The 18,265-nt window shown below is 40.3% G+C and overlaps 1 protein-coding gene across 1 annotated transcript in view; it reads right to left on the bottom strand.

Annotated features, from left to right (window-relative positions):
• The window catches only part of IDE (insulin degrading enzyme), a 75,816-nt gene extending 59,852 nt beyond the window's left edge, over positions 1-15,964 (bottom strand). Inside the window, exons 1-4 of the mRNA XM_067300076.1 lie at positions 15,921-15,964; positions 5,527-5,711; positions 3,922-4,129; positions 2,841-3,010 (exon numbers count right to left, since the gene is read on the bottom strand). Coding sequence (XP_067156177.1) covers positions 2,841-3,010; positions 3,922-4,129; positions 5,527-5,686 — 538 coding nt within the window. The 5' untranslated portion in view covers positions 5,687-5,711; positions 15,921-15,964. The remainder of the gene's footprint in view (positions 1-2,840; positions 3,011-3,921; positions 4,130-5,526; positions 5,712-15,920) is intronic.
• Between the last annotated feature and the right edge of the window lie 2,301 nt (positions 15,965-18,265).

Below are 18,265 nucleotides of genomic sequence, written 5' to 3'. Positions count from 1 at the left end.
AAGCTGTTGCTGCAAAGGGGAATACAACTAGAAAGCAGCAGAACCATGAAAATTGTCCCTAAATAAGCCCATATTTGCAGGAGGGACACAGCTTTCTGCATTGAGTCATTTCCTATTAATTGGTGCAAACTTTACATCAATATCAAAGCTTTCCATAATCTCCTATAAGAAAATAGTCTATGTTTACAGTCAAAGCAGAATTCTTGTTTAGTACAAGAGTAGGAGGCTTGAAACAACAGAAAAATTAGAATCTACACAGAACACACTGCATTTTAATCAACCCCACTTCCCTTTACTACATGGACACACAAAAACGTCCATAGAATCTACAGACCAAAACCGTAAACTCTATCTGCCACCTGTGAAACCAGTAACTCACTGAAGCCAAACACAGATCATTTACAGAGGAGAGCAAAGGATGCAAAGGAGGGATAAGGCAAGAGAATGTAGAACCAAAGTAAATCTGTATGTTTAAAGAAAAAACAGCACGAATGAGAGAAAACACCGAGAGCGCACTCCTGGTACATGCCAGTGCACAAATCCTACTATCACAGGTAAAGAGTTAACACAAACCAACAAGGCAAAATTAGCAACATGTATAATGCAAGACAAGCATAATGTCCAGATGTTTGGTGACTAGAGACAAGTCTCATTACAACAGCCAACAATATATTATGCAGAGAGGCTGCCTGAAGCAATACATTTCTTTCATTTTAAAGCTTCACATGTAAGTGAATAAAAGCAAGGATTCCCAACGAAGCTTAAAAAGGATCATCAAGGTAGCACACTTTAAAATATTTTGCTGATGTTCCTTCCCACGCTATAAACTACAGCAGCATATCAGATCATACAGTTTTAAGCCTGCAGACAAGCGAAATGCAGAAGTTTTAAATACCCGAGCACCTTCACTCCCACAGAATCAATATTTATGTTAATCAGGAAAAGGTAAAGCACTAGCTTTAGCACAGTAAGTGTGCTGGAGTACCTTAAGAGGCAACTGTGGGAAGACACCTATGGATGTAAGAGGATGGACACTGGACACTGCAGATTGCCTGGGGAAGTACTGGACACAGTTGAGGTGCTGATGGAGTAGAATTGCTGTCACAGGTAGCAATTCAGTGAGATGAGCAAAGGATATCCGGGGACAAGATACTCATACTAACAAGAAAACTGAAGGATTAAGGTATATTTGTTTCTCTGGATACACAAAGGGGACCAGAAAGTTCACTGGCAAAACAGGCTCCACAGCAACGAGCAGAGCCCTGAAGCACCAAATGGAGTCACTGCTGTATTCTGCTAGGCTGTGTAACAACATCTCGGCTGGTCAAAAAAAAAATTAAAAAAAAAAAAAAATTAAAAAGGATGCCAATCGCATTTGTCATGAAAACTGTATCACAGCTGGCAACCCTGAGTAAATACAAGCCAAAGTTGGGCTCTAGTCCTGCAAAATCAGATCTACAAGAAGGCTACATGCTATACTTTAATTTCAGAATGAGAGCCTAAACTAAGAAGAGTTGAGTATTACTGTTGCTGTGGAATTCCAGCACACTTCAGGTGTTCTCCCCATGAGACCAGTTCACCTTTGCCAGCTGTAAAACCTTCCTAAATTGTAGAAAACTGTTTCTACAACTTTCACTGACGTTTTCTGAATGCTGTGGAGAAATGTAAAAATATTCTCTTCAGTAACAGCAAAAAATTTCTTCAAGAATTCAGGAAGGCCAAATTCTACCCTTCTGAGATTACAGAACATACTTTGGATGCTTGCCTGCGTATCAATACGTAATTCCTAACACTATCTTTCTGAATTAACCTTTTGGGGGAATACAGTTATAATTTTCTCATTTCAGAGAGCCTCTGTTTATTAGAAAACAGTCAACACAGGCTCTTGCTGCTGCTGGCTACCAGCCTCTCACATCATCAAACACAAAAATATTCTTCTTGTTCTTGAGACGGAGGAAGCAGCCAGCCTTAAAGCTCATTATCTGCCTTCCCATCATCCTACAGCACCCAGTATTTGCACCAACTATTCTTCCAGCTAACTGACCCAGCCACAAATAACACTGATGCTCAAGGACTAAACAGTACAATACATGAATTAATGGCCCTATTACTTTGATAGTTCCACAAATAAGCTTGCAATTCACGCAGAAAATAACTGCAGTGAAAACAACTCCAATTAAACTTTGCCAAAAATGTCAACAATTTGTGGTTTTATTCATAACCATGACATCTAATGTTTTTCAAATTGAGGTTTTGGGGCTTAATTGTTACAGAGTATTCTGTGAATAATAAAGCCTGAAAAAAAACCTATAACCATAAAATCAGGGTTTGTCCAAGACTAATTTTCCTAGCCATCTACTGCTGTTGTGTTTTATGCTTAAGATTTTGTTTTTATATTCTCCTTCAATGATCGTCACACTACTTTGCTTACCCTTCTGCTCACTACCTTCTCTTATAGCAACACTTCTTAGCAAAATAGCATGCGGCTAACAGCAATTCAAACTCTGGTTGTTCACTTTGTTGTGCACAAAGATTTACAGTCCCAAATTATGACAACTCAATCCAGTCACTGGAAAATAGCATCCACTGCAGTAATTATTAGAATCATAAAGGGTCCATCATCATCGTACTGCAAATTTTGTATCGCTCTGTTTTCTGTGTTTTTGTCCAGCTCTGTTTGGTCTATGATGTGGAAAATGCAATAAAGCACCACAATAAACATGCATGGAGGGGGGAAAAAGGGAATTGTTTCAGTCCTGTCTTTACCAATTTTATATAAACAGTATTACTACGTATGTTACACAAAACTCCAATGGATGGATAATTATATTCTGACAAACCTGTTCCAAATTTACTGAAGGGATGATTGGGGTTTCCAGTAGCCTTCTCCAATTGAAACAACCTCCAGGCATCATTCATTAGATTCTTCTCATGCTCAGAATCAACTGCATTCACTTCCCTTTCTTTGCAGCTCTCATCAAACAAAGGGCACAGGAAAAACTGGGCAAATCTAAACAGAAAATTTTCAATTTTTTTCAGGTCAAGAGCTCTGTACATAAAAAAAATTTAACAGGAAAGTATAAAGCTTAAAATCCTTCCTGAAAATAGCTGAATATATTAATTTGATCCAAAAAAAAAAAAAAAGCAGAATTCCTAATCCAAGAACAGTTTTGACTTGCATTCACTATCTTTATTTCTCTATTTATAAAGGCAGACAATAACAGATTCATCATACAAAATATTACAAGGATCAACCTTACATCATACTTCATACATTCAACAATTCCATGGCTTTGAAGTTTAGCTGCAAGAGGCTCTTCATCTTGCAAATCAAATCAATCTTTTGTCAGACTTCCAGAAAACATACATAAGAATTCTATGGCATAGGCAAGGGGGGGGGGGGGACAAAAAACTTCCCACAACATTTCTCACCCATGACAAAATCCGCTTGCTTTGCCTCACTGACTACACACCTTTCAATTTCCGTCCCTCCCACAAAAGGCAGGGATTTTAGTCAGTTCCTTTTACTAAACGAATCCTATTTCATTTCTAGACTTCATCCTTCTTATACTATGAATGATGTAAGGATCCTGTGGCAAGCATAATATTTGATCATATAATCACAGTATTTGTACAATGCAAAAGTTAGTGACCACATTCTGTGCCCCAAATATTTTCAAAAATATTCACTGTAAACACAGTCCTTGGACTTTGAAAATCTGCCTTGATGAGTAAGTCTGACAGCTGAAAAAGTCTGAGCAGAACTTTTTTGTACTGAACATCTAATATCAACTTTAACTAAACACAGTGCTCTCAACCTTTTCTTTATTATTACAAAGATAAAACTATCAGCAAGAACTTTTATGCAATTTCAAATAGCACAAATATTACCAAACTAAAAGTAAGCAAGACTCCGTTTACCTGTCCAGTGCACCTTCTAGATGTTCATGTGACACATCAAAGTAATAGTTGGTGTGCTCGCCGCTGGTGAAAGCATTTGAGCTCCCAGCGTGCTCGCTAAGAAACTGACTGTACTCGTTCTCTTTTGGGTATTTCTTTGTTCCCAAGAACAGCATATGCTCACAGAAATGACTAAGCCCAGCAATATTTGGGGGATCAGATAAGGAGCCTGCAGAAGAAAAAAATTCATATAACCATTCATGAAAAGTAATGTTAAAACATTAAGTTTTTTTAACACATTTTATACTATGGCTTGTTGCCTCAGTCAATTATACCAGTTCTGTAAATGCAAGTAGACACTTGGGCAGTTATAGTCAACTAAACTCAAGAAAAGGAAATTTAAAATGAGTAACTGAACCAATTAGTGTCTCAAACTGCCTCACCAAATCAGCCTGCATTGGCTTATAAAGAGACAATTTCTAAACTGAAGTCCATGACTCATAATCTGTAAAGATCTGGCAGATCACAATGTTCTGACTTCTATACCTTGATTTCAATAACTGCACTGCATTAAGAGGTAGCAATTGCCAGATGCCATTAAGGAGGTATTTATCTTGTGGTTTATAGGACTAGGGATAAGCTGTAATTGCTTGAAAACAAGCAGCTACTGATGATCAGGCAGCAGGTTTGAAGGCACACAGACTAAAAAATGACAATGGTGTGTAGGAGCAAAAGCCAGAAATGTGGAAATTTGAGTCTGGCAGTCCTGCTTTGGAGTGTGCAACAAGGTGCAATGGGAGAGCAGAGGTGAAAGCAATGGAGACATCTGTAGGAACTGGACACAGCAGTTGGCTATTACTGCCATGGTATCCAACAAAACTAGTTAGGACCCTCTGAACTAAATAATGACTTGTGACAGCCATCCCCACTACAAGAGGGGCCAGAAGTTTTCAAGATTACGCTACATCTGTCCTAACACCATTGGCAGCAAGAGCGCCCAACTACAAAGACAGAAAGAGGAAGAGTAAGGACGTGTAGGTAATGTGTGGGTGCATCACATTTTGAAACCAACTGCGAAACCATGTAAGTAGAGAAATACTTTAGTGATTTTAAAGAGACAAAGTACCTGCCTTTGCCTTCTATTCCCAATATTTCTGTTTGCACAAATAGGCATCATAGACATTAGGGGCTGCCTCCCCGCTTCCTCCAGCACTACAACATTTTCTTACTGCTACGCATCAGTAACTTAACATGAAAAGACATCTGACATGAAAGATGGAGCTATCTGAAATAATTGCACTCATACCCTCCCCTTTTCTGCATCGAAAAGATCTTCCGTAACTTGAAACTTAATGGTTAAAAAAGTCTCTCTGCAGACTGAGCTACACTTGAGTAAACACAGAATACATCTAGTGAATTTAATTAGCTCTAATAACTTCCTACTTGATACATCAAAAAATTAAATAAACTCTAAATTACAGTAAAAGGCCAGGCTGCCAATTGGATACTACTGTAAAGGTTACCAAATTTTTGCTGTATAGTTCCATCAGTTTATTTGCAATTAAAATATCAAAACTTAAAGCAGTTTTTATTAATGATCTAATGAAAACAAAATGTATTAAATACCTATGTGTACATCAAGTGCTGCTGAAGACTTATCTGTGGTGGAGTCGCTGATGAGAAGTGCTTTAATGCCATTTGCCAATTCCAGTCCACGATATTCTCGCTTATCCTCAGGTGATTTGATAATTTCGTTTGTTATTCTCTTAATAGCTAGAGTGTTCATTTTGTTATTTGTCTCCTTCTGAAGCCTTAAATAAAAGAAATTTTAGATATTATTTTTACTTAAGCACTGCTAATACATGAATAAGTATATTAGAGAATAGGCTGTGAGTGATACAGAGAGCAAGAAATTTACTTCCATGCAAAACTCGTAAAACTGGACTAAATAAGTTATGGTCCAGATCCTGAGAAACAGTCATGTTAAAGACAAAGTGATATAATAAAATTGCAGATTGCGTAATTGAATCAATTTTGCTTTTCACACTTAGAGCAATTTAAAAAGTAACTTGGTAAAGAAATATCATCCCCTTATTATGATGAAATGAAATGAACAAAAGTAAATTAAAGTCTGTATTGCTATCTTGAGCGTACTCTCAGGATTCAGGAAAGTATTTTATATCTTTGTATTGGTGGTTATATCATAAATGCTGTAACTTTGCCATCATCTTAGATATACAAGAATTTTACTAGTAAGACACTAGACACTCAAGCAAGAGAGTTATATCATCTACCATGGTGCCATTAAACATACCCCCCCCCCCACGCTCCACTCACACCGCAAAACTGCGAGAATAAAATAGGAAAAAAACTGCTTCACATGCTGAAACTTCCACTGTTAGCGTAACAAAGATGCTATGAGACATATTTGTTTAACGACAACATTTTAAACACTAATAATGAAAATGTGATTCTGAAGTTGTCGTCTCTGGCTATCTAATTTACTGCCGAGTGAAAAGGCGAGACGCTGGGTTGCGGATGAATGGACGGGAGGAGGGGAAGCGCTCGGCCGCGTGCTGACAGACGGACAGAGAAATTGGAGCCAACCCCAGAAGCGCTAAACGAGAGCGTAACGCTTAGAGCCAAGCACGATACAGTCACGCGGCTCATTCCTGTACCCAACTGCCAATAAACCTCAACCCTGTTTTACAAGAAGGGTTTTAGCGAGGGGCCTGACACGAGTATACAGTACCAACTAAACTGACCTTTTTTTATGGTGAAAATGTCACCTTTTATATCGCCAAGTAAATCACTACATGAATTTGGGTTAGTAACTGGTGAATTAATTTCACTTGTGAGCAAAACCAGATCCAAGGCTAAGTCTCCACAGCACACACACAGGCATAACACAATTTTGTACAGTTCTATCAATATCACTTATATAACAAGGAGTTTGTTTCATTGTATTTATTTTCCCATTTTCAGGTCATAAGGCTCAAGGGATTTCATAGACGTTTGCCATGTTTTAAGACTGTAAAAAAAGTCCACCAAAAACTGCCCAGTTTTCTACTTATTTACTGTTCTGTGTCTTCAGCCATGACATTTTAACCAACTCTCTAGCAATCAAATCAACTGCATACTAAATGTTTCTGGATAGGCAAAGAAAAACTCTGGAAATGAAAACCTAATGACATTCTATGTAAAGTTTAAAATTACAAATATAAAAGGGAATCAGCTAATAAAATCCCCTTCTTAAAATACTGTATCATTCTTAAAACGAGGAGCGGTTCTGCGAGCCTCTGGATCACCTCCTTCCCATTTATCCACGTACAGAGACCGGCCACCTTGAAGGCAGCAGACTGCTGGCGCTACGTGGGTATGGTACAGCGCAGCTGATAAAGACCTGGTTGGTATTAACACCTCCAGGATAGAAAGTTTCTGAACACAGTGGCCTCTGTAGAATCAGTGAAAAACAGTTTCACAAACAGAAAAATCAGAAGTTTTACTTCTGGCAGAATGAAAATTTGTATGAGATGGGATTTATGCTTGGGGAAGAAGGAGATAAAAATGTAAACTGAAGAAAGAAAAGATATTGCTATAAAGAAAAGCAGTCAAGTAAGCATTAGATCCCTGAATACTTTTGAAAGAAGTCATAAAATTACTTTCGAATTTTTACATGTACTTAATGTTACAAAGCTCCCTCACAGGAAAGCAAGATTACAAACAGGAATTACAGCCCAACTAAAACGGAGAAGCACCGAATACAGAAAGCATCAAGGAATAATCCGAATCTGAATGCCTCTAAGCCAGAGCTGTAAACAACACGACGTAATTTTTGTAAATGTATAGCTGAAAGCTTTTCAGGAGGAAATACTTCTAGTACTAAGACATCCTTCTCACACTACAAATTACTTCAAAAAAAGAAAAATCAGGTATCATGGGTGCAGTCAAACGTAATATTAAACAATAACTGAGATGCTGAATTCCAATTTAAATGCCTGCAACTCTTGTTTAAACCTGCCCTTTATCTTCCAGCTTAACCCTGTACCCAGGCTAATTCTGCCTGGAAGATGCTATGGGTTTCCCTGCCCTGAAGCAAGGCAGATACCGTTTGAAAACGGAGGATATTGAAGTGCACAGAATATTACTCCAAGTATGGCAAGATCTGTGTTTCTCTGCATCAACAGCACAGATATAATAGGCGCTCATGATTACAGACTTGTTCAGAGTACTGAGTAGAAATATGCCACTACACTTAGATACTGAACAAAATTGGTGAAGTGGAAATAGGTCCTGCTTTTCATGGATGGAAATCAATAAATAAACTGGTCTTAATTATCTGTTTCACTGTCTCTTCCAGACAAATGCTAAGTATGTATGAGAGCAAGGAGGTCTTTGAATCTACAGATTTCACCCCACTAATGAACGCTTATCACTCAGTTTTAGTTTAAACATTTCATCTCATTAATATACTAGTTGCTTACTCTAAGATACTCTATTAACTTTTCAAGTTTTTCTGACAATGTTATACAATTTCTTTGTGATCTGGCATCTCCTTGTTATTTCTAAGCCACATCATTAAGTCACAGAACTTTACTGTTTGTTCAAATGATTCATCTTTCCAATGTGATTCATCAGATTATGCAGCTTCTGTGAAATCTTAGGAGATTTCAGCTGATATTTTCTGAAGCTACACACCTCCATTTCATTTTATTATCATTCCCTATTTTTTGCCTCCTTCAAAGGTTACCTCAAGTTTGGTAGTCAAATTTCAATATAGGAAAAATTACAAATTTCAAAAGTTCAAGGTCAGTAATTAAGCCTTCAAACCAAGAACTTAATCTCATTATCTCTTTCTTGATTGTTATTTCAATGGGAATTATGAATGTAACATTCTCTTCAACTTCTGTTGCATGATTAACCCACCGTTATTTCCCTGCAAAATAAATTGTCCCACCAGCAAATTCATACAAAAGCAAGAGCAGATCAACTACGCAATATTCTTGGAAGGCAATGAACAAATTAAATATAAAAGACCAATACCTTCCAGCTAGAGTACTGTTCCTCCTGGTGCTATGTTATCATAATACAATAGCTAGGAAAGACAATTTCATGTAAGATAAAATATTTACACAATGACATTTTCTTAAGGAGTAAATTGCAAGACATAGTATCAACATTCCCTCGTATCACTGCTTTTCTGCGCAACTTCGAAGTTCTTAGAGAAACCACTTTATAACAATACCACGTTCCTCCCCTTCACACAAGAATTGCAAATCACTACAAACCACTTTTTGACAATAGAACTGCTTTTGACAATAGAAAAAAAGGGAACTAAAAGAACTCTGTATTTCTTCTTGCAGCTTTTTAAGAAGTAGCCTAATTCCTAGAGCAATGCTCAAAACCTGCCCTGAAGTACCAGTGTCATGTATATATATGTTGCTATACTATCATTACAGTGAACACTGGATGCTGATGTTCAGTAGCTATGAAATTAATCCACAAACTAGATGCAATAGAGCCAACATACTAAGAAAGATGTCATTAAAAGAAAAAGTTTCATACTACTTTTACATAACAGAAATGACAGAGAAAGACCCAGTGAAGCAAAGACAGCAGGAACAAATATAAAGCATTACTATGGCATTGTGGGAATTCTTTCTCCGGCTCAAAAATTGCAGGTGGCAGGGTGACTGAACTAGAAGGAAAAGGGAAAGAATGGGGATGTTTGAACTGCAAGCAGCACCCCTATTCAATATAGAAAATATTTAATGATTTTTCATTCTCACCTAAAAGACAATCTGTACAAGAAAAAAAATCAGTTAAAACAGATGTTGAATTTTAACCTATAGCACTTTAAAGTAAAACTACATCCTATTCTTTAAGGCCTCATTTCTGTAATGAGTTCCAGGCAACTAGTCCCTTGGAATCAGTGAGGCTCTTCGGGGATTCTAGGTTCCAGCTGCAAAAAGAATATTACAGAGCAGGAGTGGGATTAAGTGGTATATGAGTCTGCCTAACATTTTTAATCTTTCATAGTTATTTTAGTAAGCTTATTTTAATTAAAAATTAGCCAGCATAGTCAAAACTAAGTTCAATGTTTGAACAATTAAAGGATCATTTTGAAACCCAATTAACAGAAACTCCTGAGAGCTGTCTTCAATGAAAGAATGTAAGTAGCTAATAAAAAAATGTGGCCCCCAAAAGCACAAACCCCAAAGGGTTTTTCCCAAATTTATTGGCAAAACAGGCTGTGCATGTTTAAGTCAAATGCTAGTACATAGGTCTGAGCCAGATCAATGTCTATAAACAATGATCACCCAAAAGCAACCAGATGAATAGCAACAGTTAACAGCAGTTTTTGATTCCAATTGATCTCAGTTATCTTAAAATTTGGGGTTTTCCTGAAGCGTTTATGCAACTGATCCCAAAATACTTTTTGCACTCACCTGAGGGTGCTGCAACATGCTCAATGTAAGTTTACAATTGTATATACTGAGAACTGGTTTTCAACTCATCTGTCATCACTGTCTTTGCAAACACTCGATATGTATTACATCCATATGTACGTAATACCACTGTTATTCAAGTTCTAACTGCATGTTTGAAACTCTGCAGAGGCCATCAAAATGTTCAATCCAGTATCTTGCACCTGCTCCAAGTCCTGTATTTTCTTTATAGCCATTTAGTTTTTTTAATTCCAAACTTCATTGCCTACCACTTACGAGAGACTGAAACTTCTCTTGAGCCAAAACCTCTCTGTTCTGACCTGCAAGAGATCTATGTTTTCTATATTACTTACGAATCCATTTTGGTTTATGGTTCTTAATAACCTGCATGAAGGAGTTCTTCAGCTGCCAGTGCCCAGAGTGAAGGAAGCGCTGTGTGCTTTGGCAGGAGGCCTAGGGCTGCAGAAATACCAGCCAAGGGAAACCAGAGCAAGTTTTCTCACCTCTTTTACAGGAAAGACAGCACTGAACTGAGCACTCCAGAGGATTTCATGAACTTCTTCAGTTACAAGTTGGTGGCTTTGTAATAATAAAATAAATCTCCATTCTTATACGTGTCTTTACCCCTCCTCTTCTTCCTCTCACATCTGCCGATGGCAACACCATTTGATGGCATTGTGACATCCTTATATGCGTAACAGTGACATTACTGGTAAGTCATCCAATAATCTACCTGCTCTCAACTTCTTGATTCATTTGCGTACCATAATTAAACCTAAATTTTAGCCTATACAATTAAGGACTTTCCAAAAATAAGACAAATGTTTTTATTATGTTTTGTTACCAAGAATGTCATAAAAAGTTGGAACAGAACTAGACTAATCTCAACAAATAAGGTTAAATCAACTCGAGTGGTCAGTACCATAAAGGATACTTCCAGGCACTTCCCATAGTTTTTTTAGGTTACAGGTTCTCAAGCAGAGAAAGCTAGTAAGCCCACCTTTAAACATATGGAGATTAAAACAGCTCACATTCTTCAACATCCATAGTCCACAGTAACAATCTTATGTAAATTTAGTTGCCAAGAAGATAGAGAATGTATCTAAGATCCCAATGTATTCCTGGATGCCGAATTAAATAAATCTGACTGCATACATAAGCAGACAGGCTGCATAAGCAGACAAACTGTTGAAAATTTTAACACTTTTATAATGTTTTTAGACTCAGCAGGAATTCAGCACACAATTTTACATCACACACAAAAAAATCCAACTACAAAGATCCACAACGAATTAATCAATGCTACAAAGTTACTAAGAACAACTAATCACGCAAGTTGGGGATAATGAATATCTTTGAGGTCTTGTTATACGGTTCATTTTGGAGAAATCCTGAAGTCGTGCTACAATTAAAGCATTTTCAGAACCTCAGCCTGCAGCTTTCTGCCCAGTCTTTAACTGACTCGGGCGATTCCTTCCTGATGACCGTGGCTGGGGCAGACGCCTTGCTCTCACCCCCAGAAAGCTCCAGCTTCTAGGGATTCTAGGTCAGGGCAGTAAAACTTGGTCTGCAACAGGCTTCACTGCTAACACGACGGCAGAAACGCTGGTGTTACACATCAGCGCACGTGAACTGCCAGTAGGATTAATCACAAGATACAGTGTGGGAACCCGGCAAAAACGGGGCCATAGGAGTTTCACATACAAGATCAGAGCCCAAGTATTCAGACCAACCGGCCTGAATAGTAAAGTGATGGGTGTTTCAACAGCCCTGGGTTGGTCAAACAAGACAGGATATACAAACAAGAAACCGGAAAGCAAACTTACTGTCCTAAAACTATAGTCCTGAACCTGACCGTCTCAGTTTCCAAAGCATTGGGTAACAAAATCATATAAAAAGGCAGGGTTTTACATGATCTAATTTCAGACATAGCAATAAAGGATAACATGTTTTTTTTAATTGCTACATCAGTTCTGCCTTCTTTCCATATCTCTTCTAAAATCACCCCAAACAATTCATCAAAACACATCCTCCAGGGTAAACAAGCTTTATCCAAGTTCACCAAAACTAGTAAAAAAGCAAAATTAACCTTTCCCCAGCATTTCATAGTCTCTCCTTTTTATCAGATTGCTGAAAACTAGGCAGATTCCAAAAGGATTTTGAAGTCTTTCATTATTTGAAAGACTGGTTATTTTTTAAATTTAAGTAAAATTATTGATTTTAATCTTTAGACAGTGTGATGATATAGGTTCTTCAGAACGATTTCATAAATCTGGTACAGTATTTTAGTTTGTATCATTATTTTCATCACAGAGTCAAGTCACATGCTAATCATAAGACTGATAAGACTAGTTTCTGTATTACATGATTAGCTCCTTGAAAGTGCATTTTACTCATTTTCTTCAGAAATGTATTTGTGTATTCAATTAATTGCTTTATATATAAAATACCTGTAAGCCAGTGTTTCTTATCCTCCCTTCTTCCTCCCAGCCTTTTTTCTCCCACTACCCTACAGCTGCCTGGCTTGATCCACAACCACAGTGCAGCAGGGGTGTCTAGCACATGGCCTTGCACATGCTAGGATATTTATAAGACTGGATGCCACAGAAGAGACCTCTATGCTTTATTCTAGAATACCCATTTTGATGTGTATTTCATATATTTTATCAGCAAGTAGCACTTCAGATTGCCCAAGACTCTTTGTAAAGCCAACTCACTTTACACTTTATGTTACCATCTGTCTCATATCCTCAAAAGAAAACTGGTGAGCTCTGAATAAAAAAAAAAAAAAACAACAAAAAAAACAAGATCAGACTAAAACTTTAGTTGGACCGAACAACAAGAACAAAATATACAGGAAGACATAAGAACTGGTAAGAAAAACTGATCTAGCTACAAAATACATAAGAACTTTAGAATTCTGGGTCATGAAAAGCACTGTCCAGAACTTCCCTCTTTAGTCAGGCTAACACTAAAGGACAACAACTGTATATTATTCAGTGTAATTCCCCATTAAAAACAATTGCTTATTTAACACTAGAGCTTTGACAGAACCAACAGATCTATAACAACAAACAGTTTACAAAAGTCAGTCAGCGGTGTGTTTTAACAAAGGTATTTGCAACTGTTTACCCATTTTGTGTCTTACTTTTTATGATTTTGGACAATTCAGATCAAATACTACTGTTAACACTGTAAGTAAACTTTCAATTCTATAGTGTTTTTTTCCATTTCAATAGCTCAGGCAAGCTATGACTCATTCTAAAAAAAAATCAAGCTGCAGAAGGTGAGATCTTCTAAATAGAAAGCTACAGTGAATCAACTTTTGAGCAAGTTCTATCCAAAAATCACCTTTTTACATATATACAGTGCTGTCTCATAAGAATATTTTATCAACTTATGGACATAAAGCTGAGAACATACAGACACTCACTGACAGCAACTCGTCATGTACAAATATATAACTGTAGACACAATACCAACTAAATTAATTTCTCTGCAGCCATTTCTTACTACAAAAATGTCCTTTTAATGTCTGTTTTACTAAAAGACTAATGTATCAAAATTGTTTATTATGAAAGCATCTAATACAATACAATTAATATATCAGAAATATCAACCCAACATGTGATTTCCTGGAGTCTGACAGTATTTTTAGTAGATGACTTACACAATAACCCGCAATGACCCCTAGCTACGAGCCTAACGTTCCAGTTCAAAGAAACAGGAGCTGCACTAGGGGTAATGGACTTTTTGCCCCTTTCTCCTTTCTTTTTCTGCACTTAACAGGGTAGGGAGCTACTTCTGTATTCACATGCAAAATGAGCTACATCCTTGACCCTTTGATCAAGTCCTATAGGTACCATTTCATCTAAAGAATTAAGCCACTGCCATGACAAGTGATTGTAGACAGAGCAGAGAAAGGGAGCAAGAAAGCATGCACACATGTGAATATGAACTCTTTTAGGGACCTCCCAACATCAACACCATTTGATTTTGTTGTTGTTGTTGAAATTAGAATAGATAATGTCACTGTTGTATATGAGATGAAGAGGAGATAAGAAGGTCTAACTGAGGAGCAATCTTAGCTACTTGATGTGCAGATGAAGGTTAAGAATTAGATGACAAGCACAAGTTATAGCTGAAAAAGTGTAAATATGGACAAAATTCAGAGGGAGAAACAGGGAACATGCAACCAAGAAGCAAATTCTTAGTTTTTACATATTTTCCCATCTTAAAAAAAAAAAAATGTGAAAGCATTATGCTCACTCTCATTTAATTATTATTTATGTAGATCCTAATTCACAGTTAAAATTAAACAGATGATAAAATCATGGTTGTAGGCAGTATGAAAATACACCAGGCCCACTCATGTAAATAAAGTTAAGTCCCTGTAGTGGATCTATGCACATGCTAAAAGAGAAGCAGTAACCTAGGAGGAGAAACTACAGCCTCAGCAGAGCACTGGCTCAGAATATACATTGAGGAGCACCTTTACAATAAGCAAAGCATACATTGCACATTCATGGCACAGTATACGTAGTAATTATGAACAATAACGGTGCATCCAAATTTTGACGCACAAGAATTTGCAGCATGAGTCATCCTAACTCCTTTTTTTGGCTAAAAAAAAGCTGTTTTGACATCTCTTACGGTGACAAATATAGGCTTTGCTATTAAGATGACAAATACAGCACCAAAAGAAGGAAGAAAACAACTTAGTCCCTTCACCCACCTCCTTTCTGGAACAACTTCGCCAAGTGGCTACACAGTTTAATTTGCCCTTAAACGTCCATGGGGCCCCCCGACTCCCCCAATCAAGGTATTTTTTGCTTGCACTATAACTTAGGTTGCACATGCAGAAACAGGATCCACGCAACGCTGACCAGCACTGGACAGCTTATCCCGAACTGAAGAGACCGCTCCCATCAACTCTGGCTAACTCCGACAGCGTGGTTTTTAAAGCAATTCAAGCACTGAGGACAGGTATACCGCAGGAAGACAGGGCAAGTCCAGCAACGCGAAAACGCCGGGTTTGCACAAAAAAGAAAAGAAGACGAAGGCGCAAGCCCCCCCCCCCCCCCGGGCGATGAGCACAGCGCCGCAGCCGCGCGGCGGTAACAGCAGCCCGCTCCGCCGCTGAGGCGCCGCCGGGTCGGGCCGGGCCGCCCGCGGGCAGGGAGCGCGGCCCGGGCCTCCCCGCCGCCGCCCGCCCCGCTCCGCTCCGCTCCCCGGGCCGCCCGCCCGCAGGCAGCGGCCTCCCGCGCCTCCCCGGGCCCCGGCCCTGCCCGCCGCCCGCGCCCGCCGTACCCGAGGAAGCGGCGCGGGCGCGGAGCGGGGGCCCGGGAGGCGGCGCAGGGCCGCGCCGCGCCGAGCAGGGCCGGCCGCAGCAGGGGACGCAGCCGCTGCCGCATAGCCCGGCCCGGCCCGGCTCAGCACGCGCCGCGCCTCGGCGCCATCTTCTCCGCCCGCCTCCCCTCGCCGCCTGGCCAATCCCTCCCCGGCGCCCGCGGGGTCCCGTCCGCCCTCCGCCGCCGCGCCGCGCCGCGCCGGGCCTGGCGGCGCCCGTACCTGGCGCGCCGGAGGCTGCTCTGCTGCCGGGCGAGCTGCGGCTGGGCTGCGCTGGGGAGGGGGCCGCGGGCCTCTGGGAGGAGGCGGAGGCGGCGGCGGAGGGGGTGGGTGGCTGGGCGGGGAGCCGGGGCGACACTCGTCGCGGCGGGGGGGCCGCGGAGCCGCGCCCGGCGGGGGCGGGGGCCGGGGCCGCGCGAGGAGCCAAGGGCAGCGCGGCCCCGCTGCGGCCCGGGGGCGGCTGCGGCGCGGCGCTGCCTGCCGGGGGCGACCGCCCGATCGACCGCCCGCCTCGGCCAGGCCCCGCGTCCCTGCCGGCGAAAGGCGGCTCAGAGGTAATTAGGTAGCCGGTAATTGGCGGTCGGGCGGGGCGATTGCAGCGCCCGTCATGGAACGGCTGCCGCAGCCTTCGCTCCCCGGGGAGAGAACGGAGCTCCCGGGGCTCCCTCCCCGGGCGCCGCACGGGTTTCGGAGGCGTGAGCGCGGCATGCGGCGGCAGCTCTGTTGCAGCTCCTCGGCTGTGATTTTCTGGGGGAAAAATTCTGTCATGTTTTGGTAGATTTCCCCGTGGGAAGGTCGTGGTTGTGGCTGGCTGCTTTAACTCCTTTTTAGGCTAAAAACATTTTTTGCAGTTCTAGTAGTGTGCATTATTCGGATGTATCTCTTTTCCAATGTCTTCTCAAAATTTAAAAATATTGAAAACAAATTAAAAAACAAAATCATAATGTGCTCCATTTGATACCCGACTTTAGTTCGGGGGATACCATCTTATGCCTCTTCACGGCTTGCCTTTATTACAGGTGGCATTTCACTGCTGCGAGTTGACTTCACAGAACTTTCGTCCTCTCTTCAGAAAGATAAAAAGATGTGATCGTTTGAGTTAGCCGAGGTTATGTCTGTACCCAAACATGGGACTGAAGACATGTCTGAGGCAGTTTTAAGCTAGTCAGCTTAGGTCAAACTACACTACTCCATATGGTCAGCAAAATCTGTCAGGGTATTTGAGTAGACATTCAGCTGCTGGTTTCCACTGGGGTCTGTGCTGCTATAGAGATGCTCTTACCAGTACCTGAGTTGCCCAATTTAAAACAGTCAAGTTTACATCATGTATGCCCACACTTTTGGCCTCAGTTTAGGCACAGAAGCATTTCTCAAGTTAACTAATCCTCATTAGAGCAAGGCAGTTGGTAGTTTTCACCTAAATAAACTGGCTGGATTTAGAACTGCGTGGGAGCCCAATTTTAACACAGTGTGTTAATTCATGTGAAAATGATGGATGTCTTTGTCTTCATGGGATTCTAACTTGAGTCAATCTTTTTGGCCTCTCCTGGTGTAAGTAAGATGCAAGACAAAGCTGGAGGGAAAGGAGATAGGATAAATAGTGAGATCTTAGTTCTGCCCCATCACCATTGGCAGTGCATCAGAGAGGGGTAACAGTGCTGTTGTGTCCGGCAGAAAGTACACTCTGCTAGATGAGTGCCTCTTATTTACTCCCTTCTTGAAGCAACCAGTGGATTAAGAGGTTGATTGTGATTTGGAGTCACTCAAATTGTATGTACAGTAGAAATGCTTTGGCCTTTATTATTAACAGAAGTTGTAGGAGTGTTGTATTGGTTATCATCTAGGGGTGTGAGCTATACAAGTATACAAGGTTTCAAGCAGATTATTCCTTTTTCAGATCCTGACAGAGAGCTTGCAAGCCCAATGTGTATTTTTTCAGCTGGTCCAATAAATCCTGCCTTTCCCTACAGATCTTGCCTAGGGCATACATGTGGGCAATTTTGGGAACGCAATAGACTGCAGCAGCAAAAACTGTGGTGTTCTAGGAGTAGTTGCATCTAGAGCAGGGGCTTCTGCTCATCTAGCTGTGACCATGAAGGATTACACCTCCTCCTGCGTCGGTCTAATACAATTATTGCAGCAGAAGTGTACAACAGGAGTCGCACCCACCGAACTTTACACCTGTTTTACCTACTTTACTTCCTCTAAGCTTGTTTAGCAGCCATGCAGTGGCATTTATATTTATTCAGAGCAGATCATGTTCTTGTAATCTAGCCCCTCTCTGTTTTAGTTTTTACTAGCCAAAATTACCCTTATCCACTATTTTGGGTATCTTTGCATGTTTTTAAAAATATTTTTAATACAACACCATCAGCAAAATTAAACTTCCTGTAAAATTTCTTCCTAATATAATCCAGCAGCTAAGAAGTTTTTGTATTGCAACTTTCATTGCCCATAGACAATTGCTGCTTTCAGTCCTGCTTTCCTCATCCGACCTCATAAAAAATAGGCCTTGTCTGAAAGCTCAGATGAACGTAGGAATGATTCAGAGTAAACATGGAAATTAC

The sequence above is a fragment of the Apteryx mantelli genome, chromosome 7 (genome assembly GCF_036417845.1).
Source record: "Apteryx mantelli isolate bAptMan1 chromosome 7, bAptMan1.hap1, whole genome shotgun sequence".
Lineage (NCBI taxonomy): Eukaryota > Metazoa > Chordata > Aves > Apterygiformes > Apterygidae > Apteryx > Apteryx mantelli.
Note: the sequence above shows the minus strand (reverse complement) of the source record. Positions and strands in the feature narration are given on the sequence as shown.